Source organism: Seriola aureovittata, chromosome 2 (genome assembly GCF_021018895.1).
Source record: "Seriola aureovittata isolate HTS-2021-v1 ecotype China chromosome 2, ASM2101889v1, whole genome shotgun sequence".
Lineage (NCBI taxonomy): Eukaryota > Metazoa > Chordata > Actinopteri > Carangiformes > Carangidae > Seriola > Seriola aureovittata.
The window spans coordinates 1,567,718-1,582,999 of NC_079365.1; the positions used below are offsets into that span (position 1 = coordinate 1,567,718).

The following is a 15,282-nucleotide window of genomic DNA, read 5'->3' on the forward strand; positions in this document are numbered from 1 at the left end:
ACATGGCTATCAACAGTTATGAGTCAGAAAAGATTTTCTTCTTTTCTTTTCACACAAACCAGGCCAAGGAAGCACATCAGAGAAAGACTGTGTGTGTGTGTGTGTGTGTGTGTGTGTGTAATGAGAAGAGCTCATTCAAAGAAGGATTTAAAGCACTCAGCTCATTATATATGCACACATATTTAATGTGATTTCCTAATATATGAGACTATTGAATGCTGCTAGGTGTAAAACGGAATGTCGTGATATGTGTGTCTTAGACTGCACAGTTTTTTTTTTTTTTATATTTGACATAGTTAAACTCTTAGAGTTAGACTCTGTTATGCATGCACACTCATTAATGAACACTGTTTTATACCAGACACTGTTGGGACACTGTATGCATTACTGGCTGAAGAGGATTCAATCTGTTATTCACAGATTCTATTCTGATTAAAAAAAATAATAATAATTTGACTTTAAATTGACAGAATGTCAGGTTGGTTGGATGGACAAAGCTTAGTCCCACGTGTTGGGTTTAGGTTGAGAACAGTGGTTACCAACCTGTGGGTAATCATTTGGTGAAAGTCTGATTGTTCACTAAAAGATCACATCCATGGCAAATGGAGTTTTCAGATGGATAGCTGGTTAGCAACAGGAAGAGTAAACAGGAAAGAGAGTCAGAGACAGATGGTGAAACGACAAGTGACCTCTCTCCCGTCTGCTTCAGTTCAGTCCTGAATGTTCCATCGTCATCATAAAACAAAAAGTGCTCTAAGAAAGTTTTATTTGGCCTCTGTATTGTTACAGGATCGGATGTGGGCCACCACCATATTTGAGATTTGCAAGTGGGTCATGGAAAAGTTGGAAACGTTTAGGACCCACCGGTTTAAACTTTGCCCAATTCCTCTCCAGTACACTAGCCTACACATCTCAGGTTGTTTTATTAAATCCATCTGTCAATCATGTGATTTGTAGATCATGATAGATGCTAACAACATTATCACTATATTCTTAAAACACTTAGTATTACAAAATAAATACAAAATGATCACATTATCACCAATCTGATTTTGTTTTTTTTTTATGATTTCAACTTAACTCATAAAAACTACACATGGCGTCTGAATCTCAATGTTTTAACACAAAGCAGCAAATTCCTTCTATTCTTTCAAAATAGTTTTTAAACTAATTTTTCAACCTTTTTTTTTAAATCTCTTTAATCACTGAAAACGAATCTGTATCTAATTTGTAAGGCAGTCTACAGTTGACCTGAGCACATCACCAGCTGTGCAATGTGCTTTTATTTTGATGGACTCTCAAAGTGCTTCTGAATATTTATAGTAAAGACCGCCATCTTTCTGTAGCATTACATAAACATAAAAAATTATTAAGCTTTAGTTGTTAAATCAAAAAATTAATAGAATTAAAAAAAATGAAATAGAATATGTTGTCACGTTTTACTGGAGACTGGGTCAGATACTGATGTAGAAAAGTAATTATTCTCCAGTCATAGCACAATATAACATGGAGCTGGCCCATTCAATTTCATTCACACAGAGTCCATGTTTGTTGGTTGTCACGAACACAACATTGTTCAGACGTAATCTCTCATTTATATCCAACATTTCAGAACCAGCACCTGAACTCAACATAAGTCAACATCGGCCTTTTCAAAGGAATCAGCTGATTTACCAACGACGCTTGCTGCAGTTCTCTCCTCACAGCTGCGTCCAATGTGCTGGGTTCCTCTATTGGAACCTATGTTATCATATCATCACCTGTTAAATTATAATCCCTAAAATCCCACGTGTGTTAGTCTAACCCGTCCGTAGTAGCCTCACCAGTTTGTGCTTGGCGTCTGTCAGGTGCGTCTCCTCGTAGCTGTCGTCATGGGCCGTCCAGCTGTAGGACACCAGGAAGTGGAGGATGGGCGGGTGGTACGTCACCTCTGGACGAGCCCAGCGGACCACCAGAGCGCTGCCGTTCACATGCTGCACCTTCATGTTGATGGGAGCGCTGCTGCACACTGGGAGGAGGGTGGAGCCAGGAAACCAGAGAGATGAAGGAGGAGGGAAATGAAGGATGAGAAAGGGAGGAAAGCAAGAACGGAAGGATGGGCAGGGGAAAAGAAAGGGAAGGAAGGGAGGGTAAGGAAGAAAGGATGGATGTGGAGGAAGAGTGGAATGATGAAAATAAAAGGGAGAAACAAAGAGATAATTTAACAGCTAAATACATCGACTCATCTCATCTCAACACAGAGAGAGAGAGAGAGAGAGAGAGAGAAGTAGGTGTTATGTGATCGTGAGTTGTATTCATGATGTGTTATTAATATTACTGTGAGACACTCTGAGTCATCCAGACACACACACACACACACACACACACACATACAATCCAGTGTGTACACATCTACGTATGAATGGCTGGACTCTCCATACATACAGTGTCTTAAACACAGACACACAAACACACAACTGCTCTACACATATGCACAGGCATCTCTCTCTCTGTCTTTCTCTCGCTCTCTCTCTCTCTCTCTCTCTCACACACACACACACAGATTTTGTCTCCAGGCTCCAATGAAACGAGTTCATATATAGTCGCCTTTAGGCAAATGACGACAACCTGCTCTGCCTTCTAATATCTGGCTGTGAGAGATATGAAGGCAAACATACACTTTGTATGTTTTGTTATGAGTTTAACAATACACACATACACACATGCAAGTCCCCATTCATTCTGATACACCAGCCCTGCACTGGCTGCTTATGACCACTGGGTGTCTCTGTTTGACCAGTGAGGTTGTTCAGCTGAGGGACACCTAAATGTTTCATAATGATCACCATGAATTCTCAAACAATGACTGAGGCCTTTATTTTAAACAGGTTTATATAAGACACAGGCTCATTTACCCTGTGTGCGTTTCATCATATTCAGTGAGATACTGCTTCCATTTTAGTAACCAATGTTGATGCTGCTCATGCAAACTCAATGGAAATGTCCTCTGTGTTCACCTGAAGGGTTGATCCACTCAGTGTAATGTACATTTCCGAATAGTCACTCTGAGTTTATCTTTCATTCGCTGTATTATTCCCAGCTTTGCTTCCATTTAGCTATTGTGCAGTTGCTGCTGGCTACCATCACTTCCTGGCAGACTTTTCACATCAAAAGCTCTTTCAGCAGCTCAAAGAGCATTACTGCTAATCAGCTTTTTAATGTGAAACATTTGCATGTAACCTCTTAGCGTACAGGTAATGAATGCCAACTTTTCTATGAGAATTTACAGAAGAAATGACTGAATTATTCTTATCCCATAGTAGCTGTAATGGTAGTTTCTGCACAGCTTTCTTTGATTTCCCATTAAAATATGAGAAGAAATGCAGAAAGACAAAAAAAAGCTCTATTTTTAAAATAACATGGACATAAATATGTGGACATGTCTTTTATGTGTACTTTTTCATGTATTTTATGGTTTGGGCAAAATTCCACTAAAGGTAAATCTGAAGCTGGAGTCTACAATGATGAATTAAACAGTAGTATTTCCTGTTTCATCATGTTGAAAGCCAGCTCTATGAAGCAGTGGTCCTCCCTGTTTGACTGGCAGAAGGCCATTACAGCAGCAGATTAATGACATTCAAAAATCACATAATATGGAGTCTTGTGTGCCCACGTATTTCACTTTGGTCAGTGTATTTGTTGTGAAACTGTGTGTTAAGCAGCAATTTGTTACACTATTTATTGTTGAGAAAGAGAGAGCGGTGTATTACCATCCAACCATGCCTATAACGATTATTCCACACTGTATAATATTATGCAAATGTGTCAGGTAATTCGATGATGAACATGGGTTGATTGAGAAAAGAGCTCACGTGCCTTGTGGAACCAAATTGATTAGCTTGCTCATAAAGAGCTGCAGTGGAGTTTTTCTATTCATAACCTGCAGTCGAGCCCCATGTGGCTTAGCATTACTAAAGCCATTAGTCACACACACACACACACACACACACACACACACACACACACACTCTGAAGCACACACGTTCACAGACTGCACCACACATATGTGCACAGAGACATTTTGGAAGTCAAACAGTGAATGACCTCAATGCAGAGAAAGTGTATTTAACAGATTATATCAACCTGGGCCCAGTCAGCCGTGCCTTATGTGTGTGTGTGTGTGTGTGTGTGTGTGTATCATAAGTTGGAGTCCAGGACTTTTACATATAAATGAACATCAGACCAGTTCACACAGTGCTGATTAAGCCCCTCAGGTAAATCTCTCTGTATTTCTCAGTACACCTAATTTCCTGTCTGTGGCGACTTTCCCACTCTGAGCATTTTACATCAACTTGCAAGTTTGTCAGAGCTGAAGAGCGTGTTCTGTTGTCTATATGTACAGTGTAAACATCCGGAGGTTCAATTAAGCACCACACTGACAGCTGTATTATTTCTCAGACTCTTACTATGCAACTATTAGAACATGCTGAAGGTTCCTCGTTGAAATATGTGGACAGGAACCTTCAGTGGGTTGTACTGTGTTGCTCGGGGGACACATTAAAAGCCTGGGAAACAACATGCAGCTATATGTAGGGTGCTTAATTGAGTTTCCACATACGTATGTTTACAATAGCTGTGTCCCAATTCAGAGTGTCATCCTTCAGAGACTGCATTTTAAGACTCATTACGTCACAGTGGAGTGACTAGGCTGTCCCAGTTTGAAGGCTCACTTCAACAGCTAACAGTACATCTGTTTAAACCAAGCGCCTTAAAACCTCAAGTTTTTGTAAAAATAAGTTATGTCAAGGTTACTAGGCAACGCGACGCAATAGTAAAGGCGGGCACAGCTGGCGATACACAGCAAAAATCCTCCGTAGACCGGACCATCTCATTTCGGTTCGGCCTTTGCGATCTACGTTAGCTATGAAGGCGCGTAGACGGCGTCCCCCGAAAGGATGCAGCCCCCGAATTGGGACACAGCTAATGTTACATATAGACAAAAGAACATGGAGCCAGAAGGAGTAACCATGAAAAAGAAGATGCAGGAGTGTGGGGAAGGTTGCGGTGGAAAAACCTAAGAAGTGTCCAAGAAAAGTTTGTGATGGTCCAGATAAAAAAGAAACTCTGCGGTCAGAGGAAGGAGATCGACAGTGAAAAGAATCAGCTCATGGTTTTGCAGATTTGGTGTGTGGTTTTTGCTCTTTGAGTGACAAGTTTGACAAGTGTGTATGTAACAGCCTTGCTCTCTTCTCACTATTTCACTACAGGCTAGCAGTTACCCTCTGCTGTTTGCGCTAAGCTAGGCTAAACATCCTTGACCTCCCTTTAATGGTTTTATTTAACAGGGACAGTGCTCATGGCACATTTCATAACTTTTCCCCTGTGGAGCACACCTGACCAGTACCTTAAGCCCTGCTGCTGTGAACATTAGTACACATAATAAACACTGGTGTAAATGTACCAGAGTTAGCCACAAGGCTATTATTCATCCAGTCCCTGGACAGGTGTGTTACAGTCATCCTAAAAATATAAAAGGATGCACAGAGGTGAAACTGATGGTCGAGTCAACACATTAAAGAAGGGTATTCTCCAAACTGTCTGAGGGTTCCTGTCAGATTATAGATCAGTGATCTACCAGAGATCATTACTGTGCTAATCTCAGATCAGATGCTTATGTTTTCATCACGGTGACATTGTGACATTCACTGGGATATTTTCTTTATTCTGGACAAATCCTTGGACAAAGCTATTGTTGTTCACATGGTTCTATATGGTGGCTATAACGTCTGTGTGTGTGTGTGTGTGTGTATGTGTGTGTGTGTGTGTGTGTGTGAGACACAGCTGAAAGGGTTCTGTAGCCCTGTGTGTCTGGCTGGGTGAGATCTTCTTAGGGCTTTCATCAAAGATAAGCGGGCCATCATACATACACGTAAGCACACACACACACACACACACACACACACACACACACACACATGCAGGAGAGAGGTCTGGATGTCAGTGGGTGATGAAGTCTAGAGCCCAGTCACACAGAACGGAACATGGGTGGAGGAGGTTTGTGACACACATGAAACCCACAGAGAACATCTCTCTCTCTTTCCCTCTCTAACTGTCTAAAAAGCCAAACAGAGGAGTAAAAGAGAAGTGAAGGAGTTAAGGATGCCTTCAGCCACGCAGCATGATGATCACAGTTGATCGATGAATGGGTCTTGATTGTGGGTCAGTGTGTGAGGAGTTGGGTGGGAACTCAGTCAGGATGTCAGGCTTTGCTGACATGGTTGGTGCCAAATCCTGCTTTAGTTGTCTACAGTTTAAGAGCCAATACTATTGGTGCTGGTGTTCATATTCTTCCTGCTATTAGAGCACAGTTGGGAAGGACTTATTTGCCACTTCCCATGTTTTTGTCAATGAAGTAGCCATTAACAAGACATAAGGAGCTGTATTTTAACACTCGAAAGTGCACGGTACAAGTGCATATAGGGTGTATCCAAATCACTTTTGGTAGTTTAAAGGTGGAAAAACAGTCGCTGTGCCAGGTGCATGGCTCAGAAGGGTTGGTCTCGGTCTAAGTTTTGGGCGTAACATGCAATAAACCAATAAACCAATTTGAGTGTCCATCTCCCATTCCATTAAAAAAATATTCACTTGCACTGTGGCAGAATGCTTTTATAATGGCTCAGTGTGGAAATATGCAACACACAATATGCCACAGAGAGCACTCCGACCTTTAGAGGCTTGTATTCTGTCGATCCAGCTGACTGAACCAAACATCTCGAGACACATCTTCAGTGTGTAATAGGCACTATGTAGGTGCCTATTACACCGGGAACGCACTGCCTGCGTTGCGTGATCGTGGTAACTGACGTTGCTGAAAGGCTGGGGAAGAGCATACGTGTGTGTTCACACCAGCTATGTCTCTGCTGCTGCAGCTCTGTCTCTCTACGTAGAGTTTACATGTCGGAATGTTGGTTTTCTTTTCATTATTAATTAATTTCTAATTTATTTTTGACAGGAATCATCACTAAAATGTCTCTCTCCAAATAACTAACAATGGTTAGAAAATGTCATATTCAGATTCAGCCTAGACATAAAAACTATAGTGGAAGGTGTTAGTTTTATGTGATGTTGCTGGTATGATGTCACTATTACAGTACAACAAGTCTTTTTTATGTTTATTTATGCTGTGTTACATGCAAATCAGTTGTGAGGCAGTCAGTCTATCCACTCTAACCCGTTAACATTCATGTTCTGCAGCCGCCGCCCACATGCAACACATTCAGTGTGTTACAGGCCTTACTTTCTTGACAATGCTCCTTAAAATTATTATCGTTTTTTTGTCAGTCACTTTCTGCTGCTTCAAAATAGCATTGCACTAACAATACTTCCTACCACACCTCATTTCAAGACCAACACACCCATGGGTGCTCAGATGGGCACAAGTGTATTTGTCATTCAAACCATGTGGGCGTTGGACGGGAAAATGACAACTGCATCGGTCTGAAACTAGCGAAGACAATTTGCTTTGAGCCGGGTGTGAGATTAGGTCCCAAAAACTCAAACTTTGCTAACATAAAGCAGAAGAATCATCCAGTGAAGAAGATGGGCAAGAAGTGCTTCAAACTGATACTGATGACATGACCATTATTCAGTTTTCATGCACTAACTGCCACTTTTATGTGTCAGGAAAATGTCCTTTGATGTGAAACATTTAAATGCTGCTATTTTTATTCACCGTGCAGCTCTCTGCAGCACATCTCCTCTCAGTGTCACTGTTTTATAACAGGCAACCACTCCATGTCATAAAGGACCGTAAATTGAGTAGCACTCAGACTGGCACTTGCTTTGCTCAAACTACTTCATGCAGTACTTGTATCTTTTTGTAAAACCGATATTAGTGCACCTCTAGATGTTATGCAGGCACCTCATTCAGCTCTTGGACATCTTGACCTTGAACCAGAACAAAATAGACACAAAGAAGTGCGCAGAGAGGTGGAGAACAAGTACATTCAGATTGCAAGCTAGTGTCACTTCTTGGGCAATTTTTACTTATGCAAATGAGCTCAGTTCAAATACTTGACACCAAAACTACATATGAATATTTCACTCATCTGTAAGCAAGATATTGTGATGGAAAGTCACTGAAAGTCACTGAAAAAGAATCTATTTGTGACATTAATGTGCAGTGAAAACATACTGGGAATATAGAAAGGTTGAAATGGAATAAGTCTTTGGTTGTACCCACGGATCAGTGCTGGAATTATGGGTAGTTACATTAGACCTGAGCTGAACTGAAAGCAGCAAAAGTTTCAGAGTGTGCCTGTGTGATCACCAATGCCACATTTAGGTAGAGATGGCAGAGTACTGCTTCTACTCATGTCCCGCACTAAACTTTATAACGAGTCTGTCCTTCTGTAAAAAACAAGCCCACAGGTCATCTGTGCAGCAGTTGATTTTGATCATGGACTGTAAATAAAGATGGACAGGGCCTCCGTCACACTACCCACAGGTTTCTGAAGAGAAGTTTTAAAGCTCAGAGTGAGCTGCTCCACTGTTGCGATCTTGGCAGTGTGTGACTCCGCCCCTAACTTCCACCTAATCCAAAAATGGTCAAAGAAGTGGAGCGTGTGTGGATGAAGGAGGAAATTAGCTCTAGAGACCAAAACTGTTTTTGTACCAGGCTGTAAACATGTTTATTTCTGCTGTAAAGTTGGACATTTTAACATGGGAGTCTATGGGGACTGACTCACTGGTGGAGCCAGACTCTAGTGGTCGTTAGAGGAACTGCAGGTTTTGGTTCTTCAGTGTTGGCTTCATTTTTCAGCCTCGGAGTTTGCCACTTGATTATAATAATAATAATAGTAATAATACATTTTATTTAAAGGCGCCTTTCTTGGCACTCAAGGTGACATCTATTGGTTGGATTAATTTTACTGTTTCACCAGACTTCCTCCTTTGCTCATGTCATAAAGAGAGACAAAGTCCACAATGGATGAACAAAACACATTATCCCCCAACCAATCGACAAAGTCCACGCTGTTATCATTGTAACCATGACAACTAAAATTGTCTAATTTAATCTAATCTAATATTTTAACCCAAACCACGATCTTATCCTTAACCTAACAAAGTCATGACCATTATTATGGTAACCATGGTGACAAAGAACCTGTGAGCCTGCCACAGTAGCGGTAGCATTTCAGGAGAGACTCTTATGGGTTGCATCAGTGGGTTGAGTATATATTTATGTTTCAAGGCATGAAGCAAATTTAACATGCACTCTCCATCATGCTCACTAATTAACATGTTAATTAACATGATTATGCATTGCTAACCTCAGCTAACTGGTCGCAGGCTCCAGCTTCATCTGGTATTGGTAAGAAAGTGATGAAATACTCCTTTGATAAAGTTGGTAACGTATTAATGCATTCATATACAACTTAAGATGAAACCATGTGCCATGTTTTGAATGAAATGAAAGGAGAGGGAGGAGATAAAAGGACTGCGTTCTTGTAATCACAGTAAAGAGGATAAGATTCTCTGACATACAGTGTGTGTATGCCAATCAGCTACACTATATGTCCATATATGTGCTTGGAATTTAAATCCACCCAGTAAGCAGAACATGACAGGAAACCACAGTCACAGTCAGTTACTGTATAAGACCACAGGCTTTAGAAAGCATCATGCAGCTTTGTGCTCATGCTGAGAACATGTAACATTCACTGATCACTTAACAGTGAAAACTGTGTACATTCAAAGCAAGTGCAAGTGTATCCTGAAGTTAAATATTCATTATTAACAATGTGACTTGATGTGTTGTGTAAGATCAGTCAACATAACTTGTGCTGCCTCTCTTCTTATTCCTTATTATAAGTTATGCAACATGAATTATGTAATTTATGATGCTGTGTCATTTATTTATTTCACTCAGCTTTCTGTGACGAGTCATTGCGTACATTTTCCATGTTCCTTATACAGCATTACATTTGTGGTGACAACTGATTATGTAAAAACGTAATGTCTTTTCATGTTTTGGTTTCTTCCTGCAAACAGTCAGTAATTCAGGGTCTTTCTTTTTAGAGTGAATGCTACTCTGAGACTCACTCTGAGACTCTCTGTGAGCAGAAGTCAAACAGGCTGTCACCCTGGATGAAAGGCCTTTGCTTCTTCTTGTCTGTTTGTTTTTCTTGTTTTAAATCACATCTGAAATAGATTGTTGCATTTTTCACCCTTTTCACCTTGACTTTGACTGAATTACTAAAATCTATTTTAAAAGGAATGAGCTAACAATCTGGAAACATGTTTGTTTGCTGTGTGAAAGATCAAAATCAGATTCATCTCAGCCTGGTTCAGAGACTGGGCCTGGATGTGTTCAGTCTGACTGTGGCAGATGTGGCTGTGATCACAGCAGGGCAGAGATTTTTTGATGTTTTTGAGACAGTCGAGATTACAGCTAAGAAGTTGGGAAAATGTCATTAGATTGAAGTGTTGGTGTACTTTGCACACTGCCAAGCTGGTAACTGGGAATTTTTAAATTATTTTTTAAAGATCTATATGTTACACATTTCAGTTGTTTTATTTAAATTGTTGATCCATAAGAAGATATATTTGTGGTTTTAAGAACCTCTCAGAATCTCTCAGGCTTCTCTCTGGAGCGCTAGTAACAACAGGTTGGTCAGCCAATCAGAAGAGAGGAGGCTCTGAGCCTCTCCTCTGATCGGCTGACTGTTTTCTGAGCGATTCAATAAAAAAATAACAGATTTCAGGTAAAGCACTCATAGAAACCAAATCCTGCAAGGTTGGATGGTGGGTCCAGGTGGGCGGGGCTTGGGGTACTGTGGTGACTACTTTGTTGCGACATCACTAGAAGTCCTGAGGCTGGCTTTAAGGCTCAGTTTCTGAATACTTGCTGTGTGCATTTCTCTGTGGACTGAGGCTTTGATACTTTCACAGTATTAATATAGAAGCTAGACCTGATCTAAAATCAAACAACACATGGACAGAGACCTTCAGACTGGATGGAGCTTTAAACTGTGAAGGGTACAACAGAAAGTAAAGAAAATAAAGGCACAGTTACTTTAAAACATCTGAACCAGCATCATTTCATTAAGACTAATTAGGCACCATAATGGTGTTTTTACCCTCAATTCTTCATCATACCAGAACTGAGAATGCAGCTGACTGATAACAACAGGGAGTCACTTCAGATGTGCAGACAGATGATCAGTTATCTTTGTGTCACATCAGCAACAAAGTGGATCTGACTGAGCGAGTGCTTTGTAAAACTGAATGGGACAGTACTTTATGCAAAGCATAATGCAAACCCTGCTTGAATACAAACTGGATGAGCTTTAAAGTGACCTGTGTTTAATTAATGTACTGGGTTTGTGTCAGGTCACAGGACTTGATGGGTTAATATAAGTCCACACTGATATTGGTACTCTCATTTGTTTTGTACTAGATGAATATATTTCCTAAAATGTGAAGGTTAGGGTTAGCTATCTGTCGTTGTGGCTCAGCAGATGTAAGGCTGCCAGTCACTCAGTGACCCAAAAGTAAATGAACTATCATGGCTGAAACAATGAGCAGCCAGAGGAAGGTGTTCAGGCTGAGCCACAGTTAAATGGAATAAATTAACACAGTGAGAGGGGACTGGAGGGAAAATGACTCGTTCAACTCAGCGGCTGCTGTGTAGGCTCTGTTCAGCGTTTCAGCCCACAGCCTCACCTGTGAGCTGTGTGTCTGGATGTTGTTAGGTGTCGGACTGGAGAGGGGTTACAGGCCAGTTTAACAATCGCACACACGCACTAATTTACCACTCAACTGTAGCTATGGCAGCATGTTGAAGAGGGTGTGTAGGAGGCATGTGGTCTGTGTGTCTGTCTGTTGTGTTTTCTCCTCTCCTCTCCTTTTTTCCCATGCCGTCCTTCCTCCTCCTCCTCCTCTTCTGCATTTCCGCTGCCAGCCCTATAGATCTACTCACAGCAAACCTGTCCCACTGCTGCGCTCAAGGACGTACTGCAGGAGCACACAGCACGCTGTGCCAGGACAACCCACGCACACACACACACACACATGTGCGGTACATGTATGTGAGTGCAGTTGTGTGTGTGTGTGTGCGCGCGCGTACATCTAGGTGATGCACCTCTCTCGTAGTCGACCATATGGAGGTGTGCCTGAAGGAAGGGAGGGGACAAACCCTGCTAGGACAGTTGACACAGCACAGATGCTAGGCCACACACCCACACTTGGAAGTACACAGAGAAAACACGTGCGCTCGCACACGTACACACACAAACGACCACAATGTGTGGTGTTGTTGGAGTGGTAATGAGGCAGGAGTGGGAGGACGGCTTGTGTTCCTCCCACTGCCTTATGCTAGGGGAGTTACCAAGCTCGCCAGTGAAATGACAGAGAGTTAGCCCAGACCACACACACACACACACACACACACACACACACACACACACTCACACAAAGAGAAGACAATCAGTTTCCTCTGGGCGTATGAGCAACACTGAATATCCCTCATTTATTAACATTAAGAAAATGTCACCATTCAGGAGTAATGTGAGAATATTGGACCAGTTTAGTGGGAGAAGAAACTTTAATGATGCCATATAAATCAGTGGGTAGAAACAGAGATACCACTGGATGCAGAGAGCCACAGTAATGTAGTACAACACTGCGCCACTAGCAATAATTTTGTAAAAATAAAAAATTAACCCTGACATACATGTTCCTTCCTCTAGAACTCAACATTTCATATGCTTCAGCTTTGAGTTCCTTTAATTCAGCGTTTAGATATTATCTCCATGATCATGTAATTAAATAAGCGCTTTGAAGAGGCTGGAGGCTGACTTGAGAGTTGCTCATTGTGTGGTGGCTTGTGGTATCGGTGTATGGTTTGAAGAGTTGCAGCTTTAAAAAATATGATCTAAAATAGTTTGACAAGTACAACTGTGAATGAATGAGGTGTGTTTCGTTTGCAGTTTTGCCCCATTTAGACCCAAGCGTAATGTCAGAGTCAGCCGTACCTTTGGAAGCCTCTGTGCCGTACGGCCCGCTGGCGCTGTCGGTCAGGTCCGGCAGCCAGGCGTCCTTGACCGCTGACTTGAAGACGTGGCGATTATCCAAGCTCTGAATGGGCCTGAAGTTGCTGCGCAGATACTCCACTGACTTAACATGGTCCTGCTGCTCCGTGGTGAAGATGGAGTAGAAAGCCTCCAACTGGTGGCAGCGGGGAGAGCAGAGACACGGAGACCGAGAGAGGAAAGACAGAAAGAGTAAGTGGCAGGCAGAGCTCACGTCCTGTGGTAACTTTTGAGTTGGAGAGTTGAGTCCTCAAAACACACAGTATCAGAACGCACCGCAGAAATCTAACTGAAATACAAGTTGAGAAAAGATGAAATTTTAATGATCCCCATGAGGAAACTGGGTCACTGCTGCAGCACAACAAAGGCTTCACATGAAATCATGGAGGGGACGGGGAACACTGGTAATACATGACTAATAATTTCAAAATATGAGGAACACATTGAGTCAACAGTGTATCCGTGCATCAGTGACATATATGAACAATTACTGAAATATCACATTTTCAATCATAAAGACATTAAAACTGATCCAACTTCTCCAGCAGCAGAGATCATTTCAAATCCTCATGTGGTTCAGTAGTTTGTTTTTTGAGGGAATAATTTGACACCAATAGATATATGCTTGAATGAAAGGATTGATACCGATCTTATGTCTATAGGTTGAATATGTAGCCAAGACATGATTAGCTTAGTTTAGCTTAGCATGGAGAAAGAGGAGAAAGAGCTGGGCTGCTCTCTCCAAACTTATCTGCAAATACATGTAAAAATGATTTACATGTGTGCTTTTAGAGGGAGTTAGGAAGTGTAATTATGTCTTGCACATAATTACTAAATATAAACTCTACAATCTATCACGTCGACTTAAGCAACATGTGACATAAAGTAAATGAGATCGTAAAGGCAGAACAAAAACAAAGAAGCTTAAAGAGGAAATAGGCAAACTAAAGTTAAAAAGCAGGTTCATCACGGTGCCAACGCTCGTACCTCTACCACAGCCAGAATCCGTGGACATAAAAGTCTAAATATGTGATTGCGTGAGTTTTGCATGTTGAAATAATTCAGAAAATTCTAATAAGCAGCTTCAGCAAGCCACATATCCAGGCTTTCAGCCAGACTAATGAATCAGTGGAAAGACGAAAAGTCAACTCCCTGAATCAGACGTGAGGGAAGGGTGGGCCTGCCGGTTTCGATCCATCAACCCACAACCCAGCTCTCATCCCCGGACGTGTCGGGGGGGATTACTTCAAAAACATGAACTTTCAGCAAGTGAGCGTCCTTGTGGCCTGCATCTCTGAAGTGCTGTACCAGGGGATACTTGTAGTTTTTGGAGTTGTGATTGCATATTCATGCTCCTCCAGTCGGTCTCTCAGCCTGTGTTTTGTGTGGCCAGTGTAAAGCAGCCACAGACACTCTCCAAACAGCACTACAAATGTAGAGCTGGATTTGGCCAAGTCCTTGAAATAAGCAGTGCTTTGATGAACACATTGAAATAGAGTACTGTTGTCACTTTATTTGCATAAACTGTATCCGAACCAGCTCTTGCCACTGTAGCCAAAAAAGACCTGTCCCATCAGCAGTCTCGAGCTGGTGAATCCAGTCAAACTCATGCCAGACACATGATGAATTATTGAAAGTATGAGTCTGAGGGCCAACTGTGGCCCAAACCTACCTACCTCTGCTAAAACGGGCCGGTTCCCAGATGCAGTTGGCCCAAGTCTGCAACTCCCCCCCCAAAACCAGGCCGTGGATGTAGCAGCCGTGCATGTGGCCAAATCCAGCTCACATCTGGTTCTCTAACCCAGACACTCACGGCTCTCAGTCAGAGCCTGATTGGACTGGGGTGAATACTTACATTGGGTTTGGGGAAACCAGGAAGTACTCCTGGAAGGACGTGGCTCCAAGACATTCATATGCTGTAGTTCATGTTATTGGTAGTACATTAGTATCTGATGCAGTGAAACTGTCCCCAAAGTGGTTTTAATCTGAATTTAGCCGCTACGCTATCAAGCTGTGAACATTTTGTACTGCTTTAGTTTGATGTTGAAGTTGGCCTCTTCCTGCATGTTGCCATTTGTCAAACGCGTGCTGTGTGGCAAGACGGGCGACCAGACATGGATTTGCACTGTGTGAATGAAGTGTCATCTTTCTGCTTGTGCTGGCAGATGGATACTCCGCACAATGTGTTTGGAAGCAATGCACTCAGACA

The 15,282-nt window shown here is 41.9% G+C and overlaps 1 protein-coding gene across 4 annotated transcripts in view; it reads right to left on the reverse strand.

Moving 5' to 3' along the window:
* Positions 1–15,282, reverse strand: part of LOC130181342 (receptor-type tyrosine-protein phosphatase gamma-like) — a 446,467-nt gene that overhangs the window by 55,070 nt on the left and 376,115 nt on the right. For all 4 annotated transcript variants that reach the window (XM_056395482.1, XM_056395472.1, XM_056395500.1 and 1 more), the window contains 2 exons: positions 13,017–13,209; positions 1,824–2,008 (listed from right to left, as the gene is read on the reverse strand). In XM_056395482.1, coding sequence (XP_056251457.1) covers positions 1,824–2,008; positions 13,017–13,209 — 378 coding nt within the window. The remainder of the gene's footprint in view (positions 1–1,823; positions 2,009–13,016; positions 13,210–15,282) is intronic.